This window comes from Peromyscus leucopus, chromosome 15 (assembly GCF_004664715.2).
Source record: "Peromyscus leucopus breed LL Stock chromosome 15, UCI_PerLeu_2.1, whole genome shotgun sequence".
Classification (NCBI taxonomy): Eukaryota; Metazoa; Chordata; class Mammalia; order Rodentia; family Cricetidae; genus Peromyscus; species Peromyscus leucopus.
In genome coordinates, this window is record NC_051076.1 from 34,765,255 (window position 1) to 34,781,000 (window position 15,746).

Here is a 15,746-nt window from a genome sequence, read left to right on the forward strand (position 1 = left end):
GTCTGAACATAGGGCCTTTTGAATCAATAGCAAATCCACAAGGCCAGACTTGGAAAAAAGAGATTTTTTTTTTTTTTGAATTTCAGATTCTCAGCTGCTGTTAACAAAATGAAAATCTTAGACAAATTTTGGTAGGATAGTAACACAAATCACAACATGAAAGTCACAGCAGAAATACAAATACTCCTAGAAAGCCACTGTTCTATGGATGTTGAACGCTCTCCCATGTGTCTACAAGGCTCACTGGAAACGCAATCGGTAGTAGTTTCGCAAGAAACCCTCAGTGAACAACAGTGCCTTCTGGTTTGCACACCCCACAGAGTTCCTCCTACACTGAATCTTGGCTCACCTATTCTTCACTTGCTTCACCTGATTAAACATGGCAGAAGTGACGCTTTGCCTCTGTTCCGAGCCTAGACTTTCGAAAGACTGAGGGTCTCTTCTTCCTAGCATTTGAGCATTTGCCTAGAGATACCTGACCACCCTATAAAAAACCAGCTGCTCACTGGGTACACTGAGTGGAAGACCACATGCAGAAGCCAAGTAGTGGGAACTGGAGACACAGCAAGAGAAAAAAGATCCCCCCCGCCTGCTCCCCACTGCCACTCCAATTTCTGTACTCATGTCAATCCTTGGGAGCCCAGCTGAGGCCATGGTTTTACTCTAACTACAGGAGTGACACCAAATGAAGCCTGCAATGAAACCGTCCAACTCAGCCCTGTGAACCCACAGCACTGTGAAAGAGAATAAATTTGATGTTGTTTTTGCCATTAATTTTTTAATCTAGAAAATTTGTATTGTGATACATAAGGATGTTTTTTATACATACATACTATAAAATTAGCCATCTATCTTATCTTTACCTCATGTATATTTTGCACAGTTCTTGCTTAAGCTTTGGGGGTGTTTTATTTCACAAAACCAGACAGTTTTGACTATCCGTTTGAGTGACTACCCTGTTTGTATGGAGTGTCCATCCCATGCAACTTTGTAGATGTTGAAATGCTCCACAGGCTGGCAGGCAGTGCAGCACCACCAGATTTCAAATTTTCAGATAAAAGCATGATAACAGAAGCTGTCGAGCAAGGGGAGACGAGAAAGAAGGGCACAGAGGGAACCTTAACCCACTTGCCAATTTGGCCTGGAGCAGCTCTAACAGGAACTGCTACACTTGTGCCAACAGTCCCTGTGTTCTTCTTTACAGGTAAGGGCCTTCCCTTAGGTGAACCCAAGTTTTGAAACAGTATGTGACACAACACTAGCTTTTCGATCAAGCCAAGGCACATGACCAGGTCTCCCTAGGTTATTTGGGCTTTATTTAATGTCTGATGGCTGGTACCCTTGGACATCGATAGGTGCAACCTGCCCCAAACACAGCCAAGGCAGATTTACAAGTCCAACTGGAATGTGAGAAACATGCTCAGTTGTGTCTTTGCTCATGGAGAATTAGAAGACTCATGGTAACATAGAAAGATGGGCTTGTAGAATCTTTTATTTACTATTAGTGCTTGTACGTGGGCGTGGGCACACACATGTGCCACAGCTGCATGGTGAAATCAGAGGCTAGCTTTTCAGAATCAGATCTCTCCCTCCCCTCTGGGTATCTGAATTCAAGTCATCAAGTTTTTCCAGAAAGCTCTCCTGTTTGCCCACGAAGCCAGCTCAACACAGGATCTTTTACATTCTCACTTCATTACAGCAAGATTTTTTTTCTCTATTCTCAAAAAACTAAACTATTTTAGTCTCCATTGTTTACAAATTATAGTTTGTTTTTAAAAGAAAAATATAAGAATAAAAGTTTTCTAGGTGTATGAATAGTTTCTGAAAGTAATATCTCTTTTGTTAATGTTTACAGGATTTGAAAGCGCTATTACATTTAATATTATTATTCCATTATATAACTATTATATTATATAACATCTTTAATCAGAGTAAAATGCAGTCGTATTCTTGCTGGCACTTAATATTTTCCCATCTATGTTCAAATTAGTGAAGAAATAATAGCTGCCACCTCACTTAATGGCAGCCATGAATTAACATTAAAAGCTTCTTATATAAACTTTATTCTCTATTAGAAAAAAATACTAGCAGAAAATTTGTTAACATTTAAAATAGCCATAATATATTGCCTGCTCTAAATGGTTTAGGCCTTAAGGAGTTTCTTCAGTTTTTATTCTTTCTTTCCCTGTTTTGGTATTCAAGTCTAGTAAATGTCACAACCGAAGAGTTCCAGTCGAAGCGCAATACTTTGGTTCCATGTTTTAGGAATGATGCGGATAAATCTGGAAATGATGGGTGGGTTAAAAAAGTTCTTCGCATGTCCTTTGGTATTACTATTTCCTTCAAAAATCTGAAAGGAAAACATGACAAAAATTTTCAACATTTGCATCATGGGCATTAATGCTTCATACTCATTTTTTTTTAAAATCCTCTTATACCAAAGTCAGTCATCAATTTTTTTTTATCATTATTAGTAAATTATTAAATCACAAGCTGGAAAGAAGGGCACAGAGGGAACTTTAACCACTTGCCAGTTTGGCCAGGAGCAGCCCTTAAAGATGCTCATTTCTTAATGATGTGTATCAAATTAGGAAAAATAAATAAACCTGACATGAGGGTTTGTAAACTTCTTCTTTAGCTTCTTTGTTGCCGTGTGACCTTGAAGAAGTTGTTACATTCCTTTGCACACCATTGCCTCATTACCAGAGTGAGAATAACAAAGGCTTTTTCATCACACAAGTTGTACAGATTTGAAAATGTCGGTAAATACATGGCAAGCACCTAGTAAGGGTCACCTAGTGGATGCCAATAAATAACTTGCTGTCATGGACATTTAAAATAAATACGACCCTTGAGGTTTTTGTTTTAGTTTCTTTTTGGTGTGTGCTTCTCCTCCACTGTTCATGTTTGTTTTCATTTTCACCCTCAGGAAGTCCCCTGAGATTTGTACGAACAACAGTGACAAGCCATCGTCTCTTTATGGCAGCGGGGTTTACCCTGGTGTGAGGACAGCCTGCTATAACAAGACAAAACGCACCGCCAGGGGTTTAAAAGTGAGGAAGGGGCACCAAGTTATTCAGTGCGAGCATTAATTAGAATTGGAATTTAATTAGTCCCCCTCATTGGGTTGTGTTTCCTACTAGTTTTAGCCCCGTTCCCATTCCTGACTCACTAGGCACGTTTCCTTGGCCTTACTTCTGGAAGAAGGTAGCGGGACTTAGGAATGTAACGGAGTAGTTAATTTCACCAGAAGAGCAGTCTTCCCAAACGTTTTCTGTTTAATAGCAACGTGACACACAGAGGCTCGTGGGCTCGGGCATCTGATTTGCTACAAGCAGCAAGTCTACCTGCAGCAATGTTTTTATTATTTTAGCAGAAGCTTTTCTGGATAGGTTCACCATCTCTCTCAGTCAGAGATAATGAAAGCCACACTGCATCCCCTGGCATTTTGTCCCTCCCCATTTCACTTCCCAGGTGGCTAAGTCTGAAAAGTGATACAAATGGTCCCTCTGCTAAGAGCATCCACCTGTAGAATGGGGGTCGAGAAGACCAGGGGGAGTGGTACATAATCAGCATCTTCAGATTCGAGATGCTGCTGTGAGTCTCATCGGGGGAAACAGCTTTCCCACAGCTTTTGCTTTGCCCAATATGGCGTCCTGTACCTTGTCCACCATGGAGGATTTCTGCCTGTAGGGTTTCCATTCCACGCCCTCGTCACTGTACTGGATGCTGTAGCTCTTCACATACATTTCAGAGGACAGAGACTTACAGCCCTGCGTGACAATGGCGGTTATCTTCTTGACTTTGAGCAGATCGACTTGTAACCACTGTTTGTTGTTATTTGCCTGGGAAAATTATTAAAAAACAAAACAAAACACTGAAATGAGGAAGATGTTGAGCCTTTCTTTTGTTAAGATCAGGATGTTTAGAAATGCACAAAACTTTTCCATTTGCTCGCTTAGGAGTCCCTGTCTTTTAGAAGTCTTCCCTGTGGTTTCTTGTTTTCTGTTATGGATCATGATGGAGGAGAGGGGCTAAAGAGAGAGGAACAGAGTATGTATGACAGGGAATGGCAGTGCTGAAGGAAAATGATTGAGAACAAAGTACAATGAGACACATGTATGAACATGCCACAATAAAACCTATTACGTTGTACTCCGACTTAACAAATTTAATTTCTACGGATGGATTCCATATCATATACAACCATTATATGCTTTCTTAGGTCCCTTGCTGTTCCAGGCTGAGAGCTTACTTAGCTTTCCCCCCCCTGATATTCATAGCAATGTTTAACAAATGGCTGCTGCATTAATACATTTTACTTGAAACAAAAAGAATAAATTTCCAAATTACCTGAAAGCCTAAAATATTTACTATCTAGCTCTTTGCAATCCCTTTGCCATCCCTTCCTATTTTAAATCAAAGCTAGACCAAGAACCACAGGGGAGCTGTGTGACTTTCCTCTGAGCCATGGTTAGAGCTGCTGTTGATTCTGCAAGTCATGCTAGACTCTTAGACTGGGGACTTGAGAATCTCACGCTCCGGGCTCCCTAGCCACCCCCGTGGTAAGTGGTCATTGTTTGTTTTTGGAAGGCAAAAGAACACCATTTATATGGTTGCTGTCACCTTGGCTTGCCAGGCATTCACACGGCCCTGGGCATTCAGGCGGGCACGGAAGGGATCCCAGAAGTCTCCCCACCATGACTTTTTAAATGAAGATGCAGTGATTTGCTTGTTTTCTATCCTTCCATCTTCCAGGCCCAGTGGTGTGGAACATCCTGTCAAGCGGAAAGTAATGTGATTAATTACATAGGACTAATAGTCCCTGCATTGCATTTTGCAACAGAGGAGGCAAGAAATACGATTCCTAGGGACACAGCAAAACAGTCAAAACAAAGAACATTTGTTCAATTCAAGTGCAAATAGCACTCTGGTGCTACAAATATACTATTCAATGCTCATACTCATGCTCATTTGACAGAATAGGATAGAGTGCAGCAAGACACAATAGTTTGCCCAATACAAGACAGTCAGGAGAACAGGAAACTGAATTCAATGCCAGTATATCACCAAATACTGTATCCTAAGTATGGGTGCTCCTTTCTTCAGACAGTCATGGAACTGTCGGTCTTTTCTTTGAGGTAAATGGTAGTTCTGAAAACTCCATGCCACAAAATGACATTTCAGTTAATAACAGACCCATAGATAATAGTGGTCCCATTATAGTGCTGATGCCTTTTGACATCATAGTTGTCATAAGCAACACATAACCTCTGTGTTTGTGATGGTGCCCATATAAATCAACTTACTATGCTACTACATGTGTAGGGGTATAGTACATATAATTATGTACAATTCATAATAGTCAATAATAAACTACAGTGCAACTGCTTTGGTACTTACTATACTTTTTAAAATCATTTTTGAATGTGCTTCTTCTACTTATAAAAAAGTAGCTTACTGTGGAACAGTGTCATGTTATATCAAGACACTGTTGAGTGACTGGCCTGCACTGTCTAGGTTTGTGTAAACCATTTATGATGCTTGCATGGTAACAAAACAGCCTAAAGATGCATTTTGAAGAACTGATTTCTGCTGTTGAACAATGCATAGCTGTACAAAAAACATAAACAAACAAATAAACAAAAACCAAAACCAGTTTCTTCTAACAGAAGCTGATGAGAAGATGTAGTGGGGCTTTGGATGCCACCGTTCATGTTTTCCTTTTCAAAATTTTGAACACATACACTCTTTGGAATTTTGCCAAGGCATAATCTGAGCATAGTAGGCAGCAAAGCTGACCTCTTGGTGTAGGAAACCTACCTAGTGAGCATGGCTAGCTGATGATTTGCCTTAATACTACTTTGTTTTTTTTTTTCTCTGAAAAACACAGACAGTTTTTTGAAGCTATAGCTTGCTTTTTCTATGGAAAAAAAAATTCTAAAAGGAACATGTGCTGCTCTCTGTGTAAGTTCAAAAGTGGAGGAAAAAGTAATGCTTCTTATGTAGAAAATGAATGTTTTTCAATAAATTAACAGAATGGAACTTCACATTTTAGGTTAGATAGACCACATGATTGGACAAAGCAATCATTTACACTATAACTATGGAGACAAAACTCCCATGACGTGTGGAACTGTTTCATGGAGTCATCCCGCCTACACAAAATTTGCATTTTGTGGGGGCAGTCATACACTACTAGTATTGGGATATTGGCAAATGTCCAGATCCATATCTCTCACAAACGTCAAGTGCCACATTATCTGCTTTGGTAAGAAACTGGTTCCAAAATTCAGGTGCTCTCTTCATGGTGAGGTGAGTCAGGGCTTCCTCCCCTACCTCAGGGCAAGATCCTATAGCTCACAAGAGCATGACACAGCATCTAACTATACATGGCTTCACCTACTGACTTCTTTAGCAGTCAGCTGAGGCCTGGGTCAGTCAAGCGCTGGCCAATTGTTTTAGTCTTTTACTTCAGAATGCCTGGCCAAATGATAGTATTTTCTACGTGTCTGAAAGTTAAAGACACTGAGAAACATTGCTTCAAAATCAGAGAACAGTCAGTAGACCATTATTATGACTGTTTCTTATGACCCAGATTTTATTAGATCACAAGCCGAATTTCATCCCTGAAAAAAAAAAAAAAAAAAAGAAGCTTGAAAAGACTCAAGTACTTACACAGGGTTCAAAACAGAACACAGAGCACACTCATGGTTTCAGAAATTGGAAATCAGGTTCAGAGTAAAAAACATTCACTGAACTCCAAAAATATTCCAGTGATATGACTCCTTCATTAAAATCTGAGTGGCCTTAGGGGACTTTGAGTCAGGAAGCTCTCACTGAAAATGGGCTGATGGTGACAATTCCAACCTAGACCACTTCCTTGCAGGGCCATGATGTGCCACGATGGTGCTCACATCATCTAGACATCATTTAGTGAGGTGATGCCTACCTCCTGACTACTGGAAACATGTTCAGTCTCTGTTTAGATCATACTGAGAGTATCCCTGATTGGAGCTTGTGTTTTTGCAAAGAATTTTCTGTAGCCTAAGTCACTGAAGGTATCTGAGAATTCTAGTCTCCCACACCACTCAGATCTCGAGTCTTGGAGGGGCCACGAGAAGGTGGTGCTTCTTCCCCTTACCATTCACTTCACAGCCTTGCAGCTCTAACCGAAGGGCGGGTCTATTATAGGACTTTATTGGGTGTATCCTAATGTATCTAGCCACAATAGGTGGGTCCAACCGATTCTCTTTTATTGTAGAGGCATCTGAATTGCCAGCAAAATCCTAGAGGGAAAGGGGAAAGCATTAGCAACAATTCTCTATAAACACTGTATTTTTTTTTTTCCAGAGCTGAGGACCCAACCCAGGGCCTTGCGCTTGCTAGGCAAGTGCTCTGCCACTGAGCTAAATCCCCAACCTCAAACACTGTATTTTTTAAAAAACCCATCTAACAAGTTTTGTAGGGTTCTCTTATGAGAACTGAATCAATTCAGTTTGGTTTGAGAAACTGATTGTGGATTCTTTTACTTCGAGTAAAAGTTTACTGGTGCCAATGCACTTTCCCCTATACCCCCCGCTACAGTGAGCCAGAAACCCGGGACTATACAGAAAAGAAGCAAAAGTAGACAGGAAGATGGCCAAAGAAAGCAGCACAGACCAGCTAAGCCTCTCAGAGATAAGGAACAGCGAGGAGGTCCTGTGGCCACCAGGCTTTCTGTTTACTTCAGATGTCCCAGGCTTAGAGATGAAGAGGGCAACAATCTCTCTAGCTAACTGCTGAATACCAGCCAGCTATCACAGAAAAAGAAACAAAACCCAGACACACTCCAGCACAGGGATAACAGTTGTAATGAAGGGTTAGACTTGAAGGGTTCCTGGGACTGATGAGGAACTAGAACCATCTTAGGGTATTAGAGAAGGCCAAAGTAGGAGCCCAGGATGTTGTCTCTGCAGATCCTAATAAGGATCCCTCAGCCAGGCAGTGGTGGCGCACGCCTTTAATCCCAGCACTCAGGAGGCAGAGGCAGGCAGATCTCTGTGAGTTCGAAGCCAGCCTGGTTTACAGAGTGAGATCCAGAACAAAACTACACAGAGAAACCCTGTCTTGAAAACAAACAACCAAACAAACAAATAAACACAAAACAGACCCCTCAGCATTGTCAAGAGACGCCAGTGTGGAACTCTACTCCTCCCTGGCAGCTCAGAAAAATAATGCCTCCTAAGGTGCCCAGTGAGAACCTGGACTCTGACCCCCTACCTGGCAGTCACCAGGCCTTGCCCCACCTCCCTTTTCCTGACTCAGAAGTACCAGAAACTGCCCAGCTAAAACGGAAGCCAAGAGTAGGCATCAGTGAGATTGACCACAATTAACAACAGAAGGAAATCAATAAAGGAACTGGTGCTTGAAGACGATGAAAAACGAACTGGCAAAACCACAGCAGGACTGACCCGAAAGTAAAAGAAGAGAAAAATTATGATATCAGAGATGAGACAGGCAATGTTGCTCCAGCCCCTGCAGATGTCGGGAGGACGTCCGAGGACAATTGATACCACAGAGTCTGCACACGTGACCAATAACTTAGAGGGAAGGGGCCAAGTCATATTTTAAGAGCCTCAGGAAGTATCATAACACGCAATATAAAACAGACGATTCGAATAATCTTCAAACTATTAATGAAAGAAATTGAATTTAAAAATTTTGTATTTCTCACAGAGAGATTTTTTTTTCAGGTCCAGGTGGGTTTGTAGGTGATTTCTGCCAAATGAAGGAATTAAACCCATTTTAGAAATCTCATCCTAAGCACTGAAGGGAAGAGAATGCTCCTTGATTTATTTCACAAGTCTTCTATTGCTGTGGTACTAAAATTAGAAACAGCACAAAACAATCAAACCACATATGGAAGTTCCTCACAAGTTTCCTCATGTGAAAATCCTTTAAGTATGATATCAACTGCTGTCTGTGTTTTCTCTCCCGCTACTTGTTTATAAGCACTGTAATTTAAGATTTTTTAGTGATTTTGATCTAAGCTACATTACAAATGTGTCACTATTAGAAATAGCTGAGATAGCAAAGGAAAAAGTAGCGTATGGCAAATGGTTCAGATAAATTACCAATACAAACAGATTCAAGGTGGTCGGTCTAAGGATGGCAGACAGGCTCTCTGTATTTGGATATTTTTCTTCAGGGAGGAGGCTGGGAATGAGGGGATGATCTAGGACTCTTGGTTGGGCTCATGGAGGACCAGGCAGGAGTACACCAGTCCTCAGGCATGTCCTTTAAAGCAGCCTGAAAATCACACTGCCTCAGAGCCTCCCTGAGTAATCATAATCACCATAAATTAAGGCATGTTAGATAAAGAACAGAATAAAATATGATAGTGAAATCAAAACTCTTGGAGGGCAGTTTCTAGATAGGTTGTGTGCTGATCAAGGGCAGACACTCTGGTATATACCACCTGACAGTACTTTGGAGGGGTGCTTGCTTAAATGAGTTTTTCCTCTCAAGTTTTGTGGAGATTTGAAGTTTTAGTAGCCCCATGTGTCCTTTTAATTTGCAATATACAGACTTATCACATATTGCCATTTTTACTTGCCAGGACCCTTAGAAAACCATTCACATTCAAACCCCCTGAAATATAATTGTAAAGGATACTGGAAACCCCAGGGTGAGTCTTAAGATTTAGCCAGAAATATATGCACAAACCATCACATTCTTTGTGCTGTTCCCTCTGAAGATCTGCCAGCTGGTTTGGTCAGAGCTGTAAGCCACATGGAATTCCGTGATAAAGCACGACTTTAGGTAATGTTTAGCACCTTGGGTTTGTATCCCCGTGACTACAACTTCCTTCTGCATGTCCACCTGCAACACAGCCAAGTCAGTAAACAGAACCATCCTTGTCAGTGAGTCACACTTTGCCATAACCCATGCTATAATCAGCTTTCATTAGCACTGGACAATGCCCAAGGTCTTAGCGAACTCACACAATGGCGAGGCACGGTGCATAGTAGGGCAAAGCGCATCTGGACTTGAGTGTCATTTGAGGCACGGGTGTGCTTTACTTTAGGAAAGTCGTTGACACCGTTGCCTGGGTTTTTCTTTCTTAGATGAAAAATCACTAACGCCACCTCTCGGGGTTGACACAAGGAAGCAAAGTGCTGAGAATGGTCCCTACCACCACGGAGTGCTCTTTCCTTTGATGCCATTGCAAGAAACTACCAACTAACTGCCATTGTTGTCGTAATAACAGTCAGTCTTCTCTGGTTAGTAAGACATACCTGGATCCAAGATTGAAAGGCAAAGTCTAATGTAGATTTTTCTATACTCCAAGCATTGTATGAGCCACCATTGTTTAATCGTGCTAATTTGGGCTCCCAATAACCTAAATTCAAAAAAGAAAAAGGGAATTATGAATTTATTTGTTTTTTGAGAGAAGGCCTTGTTATATAGCCTAAGCTAGACTCATGCTCACAGTATTTCTACCTCAACCATGGACTACCATGTCTAGCTTGAAGTGTTTTTTTTTTTTTTCTGTTTTTTAATAGAAAAGTATCAACTTCTCAAGTAAGTTTAGTTCAGCAAGGAAGCAGATCCTTGGAGGATCTGTATTATAGTTGGAGACTAGGCAGGTGGCATGGGCATGAGCTACCAAGCCAGTCCTCAATGATGAAATCTTGGCTCCAGACCATGTTTAGTCAGCTGTAAACCATCATCCACCCTTTCTTGTGCACAGGTCATGTTTGTGTTTTCTCAGTTCTGTTGATATGGCTACTGCTGAATGTGTCTACAAACAGGAAGATTTGGGAGGAATCTGTGGGAGCCTCATTATGCTCTTGATGATGACCTCTAGATATCAGGAAGGGATTTGGGGCAGAATGAATAAATTTAAGAGATGTTTTGATCATAACATTTCTTGACTAGATGAATGGCTAGCATAAGCATTAGGACCGTCTTTCCTGGATGATAAAACCCTGTGATTCTGCCTGGAGTTTATGTGTGTGAGCCAATCTAGGCAAGATAAATGGAGTTTGGGAAATGATCACAAGGTCATAAGATTAAGCTATTTACTTCCTGCCAAATCCCTGCAGAGTTATGGGCTACCTAGGTAGAGATATCAGCAATGCTGAGTTCTTGGTGTTTCCTAGAGAAGACCCCTTGGGAACTACACATCAAACTGAGTAGAAATGGTAAGTGTATTAATAGGATTTTAGCTCCTGCTATATTTCTTTCTCTACCTGAGGAGAACCACAAATGGAGCTATTTCATTAAAGCTGTGGCAGATGGAAGCCTAGAGAGGGGAACTGGCCCAGGGTCAGATTATCATATATGGCTTTATGAGTTGCATACTGCACAGTGTAGGTATCGCCAGTCACAGGCTATTTATATTACTACTTACTCAGATGTCCTGAAGCCTTAATCTGTGAATCAGATATGATACCAGTGCTCAGTCCCATTGGCATCTTACATTCTATGAAAAACAAAAACAAAAATCAATAATTTTTGCTTAGAAAATATATATAACAAGAAAAACCTTCATGGCGAGAGATTGTTTTCACGTACCTTTATGATAGTGACTTTAATATACCTGATTAGAAAGTGATAAGCATTCAGCGAGATTGGTGTTTATTAAAATAGTGACTACCACAGGAGAAAGAAAATAACTGGAGTCTTAAAAAATATTTTTAAGCTAATTTTTATCTGGTTGGATTTTAAAACAAATTATTGATATTAAGCACTATTATTCATAAGACTGTACTCTTGGTCATTGACCTAGAGATTACAAGGTTATTTACATCTTGCTCAAGGAAGGAAATGCCAGCTAGTGGGTACCTGGATGTGAGCACAGAGTTTGGTAGTCAACAGATGATTGGCAAGGCTTGACAATGGATGGATGGATAGACTACCCATTACTACCGAATCCTGTTTTCTCTTTCTGCTGTACTCTAGGAACTTGAAGACTTTCCTACATATATTTTACCCGGGTCAAAAATCATGAGGAAGTACACTTTCTATTGTTTTCCCCAGTCATGAAATACTTGACCCATTTGTTAGGATTTTATAGATAAATTGTTATGTTTTTAATGGCCATAGAAAAAGCTCATTTTGTCATTGTCACAAGAGTGATGAGAATCAGACATTTGCAAGAATCACATATTTGGAAACTGGAAACCTTCTATTATCAGGCATCCCCTCACCAGCAAATACCACATGGGCGATACCTTTGTCTATGATGAGAAAGGGCGTTTGCATGCCTGCTCTCTGGTTTTCTCCAATCTCTGTGTCCAGGAGCCACCAGCCAGGCTTTGATGCCTTCATTTCAAGAGTTTTAAATGAACCTAAAATAGAGAGCGAAAGAAAAAATTACAAACTCGGCAGTTACCAAAGAGTGAAAGAAAAATGATAAACACGATGATTATCAGATTAATATTGTGGTGGAATTCTCTAAGGGCCTTAAAGTCACGAGAGGCTGCAGAGGAGAATTTAAGAGTGATTCTTTTCTCTTGAGGCCATTACAGATAAAAATGAATCTGACGACAGCTGCAACACCAGCAAATTACAAAACTAAGGATCGGAAGTACTCAGTCAGAGTGCTTGCTTAGAATTCACAACGCTCTGAGCTCAACCAAGAACCCTATAAACTGGGCACCCCAGTGCATGCCTCTAATCAAAGTGCTCAGGAGAAGGAAGGAGGATCAGGGGTTCAAGGCCATCTGTCACTGCTTAGGGATACATGGACTTTATTTGGAGCAAACAAACCATCAAACAGATAAATAACAAAAAAGAAATTGCTAAAAATAAATCACCCAGAGATTAAAAAAAAAGTCTACCAGTCCTCCTTAAAAAGGAATTTTCATCTGAACATATTGTTATAAACTAGCCTCTATACAATTCAAATACATAGTTTCAAGTTTCAAAATGACTTTGAATGACTTATCACCCAGCTTTATAATTGTCTTTTCTTTTTCTTTTTAATACGCAATGAATAAAAATATCCTTTCCTTATGGTTTCAAATTCTCTTGAAAGTGTACATACTTGGATAAAACGTATATAAATTGTTTCAGAAAAAGGAAAAGGTTTCTAAAACTTCTGTTTATTTGTATTGACACTTAATGTCACTCTCTTCCACTTGATCCTATACTTAAATTCTATTGACTATAATTTCTAACCATGCCTCAGATTGTGAGTAAAAATTAACAGCGGATGGATATCCATTTCAAACACAGTGAATCAGATCTCTCATGTTCATTTCTGAAATTTGTTATTTTGGTTTGAAGATTTATGAAGAAGATCAACCGTAGCTTCTCAGGCCACCTTGCATGCTTATGCAACGAACCACTCTCTTGTTAACACTTGGTGAAAAGATAGTATGAATCTAGCCTGCTCCATTCTGCTTCTGAGATTAAACAAAACAGCTTTTTTTTTCCTTCCCTAGATCTCTTAGGGAGTGGCATTCAAGAACCAAATAAGAAGCCATTTCTCCCTCTACTGAGTAAAGCAGACTCATCTGGACCTCCGTGTCAATGTGTGAGACCAATTCACACAATGACTTATGCACCCCAACTCTTGTGAAGGGATTGGCTTTCATTAGTTCCTCAGACAGTATGTATGGGAGGGCAGCTGCTTGTAAGAGATGCAGAATCCTGGGTCTTCTCCCTGTGATCTATACTTTAGCGAAGTCTCTGAGAGCAAAGTCTCAGTAGATGCTCATCTTAACCATTGTCCTGTGTTCTTCCGTGGCATCTTGCCCTCATAACTGCATTCACTAACAGAGTTCTAGGTTCATCTGTGACATCTTGCCCTCATAACCGCATTCACTAACAGAGTTCTAGGTTCATCTGTGACATCTTGCCTTCATAATTGCATTCATTAACAGAGTTCTGGGTTCATATGTGACATCTTGCCTTCATAACTCCATTCACTAACAGAATCCTGGGTTCTTCCTTGGCACCTTGCCCTAATAACTCCATTCACTAACGTATTTCCCTACAAACAACTCTGTGACAGAACAAAAACTTTCCTGACACTTCCCGTTTCTTTAGATCTACATTAATCACGTGCACAGTCACGTGAAGAGCTCTAAATACCTCTGTTAGCTTTTACAGTCATTAAAAGGATCTTGCTTTCCAAACAGAGTCGTGAATCAGTTCAAGATCATGATTCCCAGAATTACTTACTCAAAAAGGTCAGAGTGAAGGTTTCAGAAGTGGAACTCAAGAATCCAGAATCAAGAATCAGCTCAGTTCAAGTTCCTAATCAACCTCCCAACAGCAATAGTTTCTTTCTTAGTGCCTTGGTGAGTTGTCATGTACTGAGATCTGATTATTATGACAAACAGATGCCCAGGAGAAACTGCATGGGGCACAGAATCTCTGAAGACCCAAATGGGGTCACAAATCTGTCTTATGAGGTGCCTATGCACAGCTCATAGGAGATCTGGGTTGTGCTCTGTATGTATATCACATAGGAACAAAGCTTTGCCTTGGCATCTAGATCCGAAACTTCCCTTCAACAGAAGATGTACAAGGAGACAAGGAGAGGAAGTTACAGGTGCCCTGTCCTGCTAGTTCTTAGCAGGGACCCCTTCCATTTGCCCAGATCTTTACCAGGCAGAAGGGGCCAGACCCCTAACTGGTGCTGTTTGGTGCTATTATCCAGCAGGGTCTGGCCATGGAAGTGAACCACATGAATGTCTTGGGAGCCGCCCATGTTCAGCAGGTGGAGCCTCACCCACTCTTGCTCGTACATTCTCAGGCCAGGCAGGTTGTAGATCATCCCATTAATGGCTGAAATGAAAGAGAGCTGTGATCAATTAAAGACTTGTATGCACAAGGAGGAGACGGGTAAGCCACCCACTCACCACCCATCTTCCTCATTACTGGGCATTCCTAGGCCTACCCAAGTAGAGAAAGGGTACTTCATGGTTTCATAGAACCAATACCAGGCTGAATTAGAACTTCCAAATCTGTAGGCTATTTCACAAACATCTACCAAAGTGTGGGTCAGCTACATTATTGAACGGTTTTTCTCTCTTTCCCACAGATTTTGTCCCTCTCCTGCTTAAGGCTTTGCCCATTTGCCCTTCACATTGATAGTATAAGTGTCCCTTTGCTGCTGAAAGATGAAAAGGGCAGACAAAGAAAACCCCTGGGTAACAGTGTATCATACTCTCCTTGGTGTGACTGCTCCTCTACTCACCTCTCAGGCAGAGTCTAAGATTGCCATGCTGTATCTACCTTCTCTTTAGCAAAATAGGTGACTTTTGTTTGTTTTAGATGGGGTCTTGGTGTATATCCCAGGCCAGCCTGGAACTCTCTCTTTAGCTCAAGGTGACCTTGAACTCAAGGTCTTCTTGTCTTATCCTTGGGCACAATACCACCGTGTGTGTGTGTGTGTGTGTGTGTGTGTGTGTGTGTGTGTGTCTGTGTGTCTGTGTGTCTCTGTGTGTGTGTGTGTGTCTGTGTCTGTGTCTGTGTGCTTAAAGCACCTAATAGCCTCAACCACCTAAAAAACATAACATACACACATACACACACACACACACACACACACACACACACACACACACACACATTAATGATAAAGCTTGGTGCTACCAAATACTTGACTTGAAAAGAAGCAAGGGAAGAATTCTCTTCCCCTTCAAAGGATTGCTATAGGATTTCAGAAACCAGTCACGAAAACTTTTGGAGGAGGAGGAGTTGAAATTATTTTGGCACTTGTCAGATCTTATCAAGCCTGCCTA

General features: G+C 40.9%; 1 protein-coding gene across 1 annotated transcript in view; it reads right to left on the reverse strand.

Moving 5' to 3' along the window:
• Positions 1–761: 761 nt before the first annotated feature.
• The window catches only part of F5 (coagulation factor V), a 77,192-nt gene continuing 62,207 nt past the window's right edge, over positions 762–15,746 (reverse strand). Inside the window, 9 exon segments of the mRNA XM_028864411.2 lie at positions 762–2,350; positions 3,663–3,845; positions 4,627–4,778; positions 7,145–7,289; positions 9,709–9,864; positions 10,281–10,384; positions 11,399–11,470; positions 12,222–12,338; positions 14,608–14,787. Of these exon segments, the coding sequence (XP_028720244.1) occupies positions 2,204–2,350; positions 3,663–3,845; positions 4,627–4,778; positions 7,145–7,289; positions 9,709–9,864; positions 10,281–10,384; positions 11,399–11,470; positions 12,222–12,338; positions 14,608–14,787 (1,256 nt within the window). The 3' untranslated portion in view covers positions 762–2,203.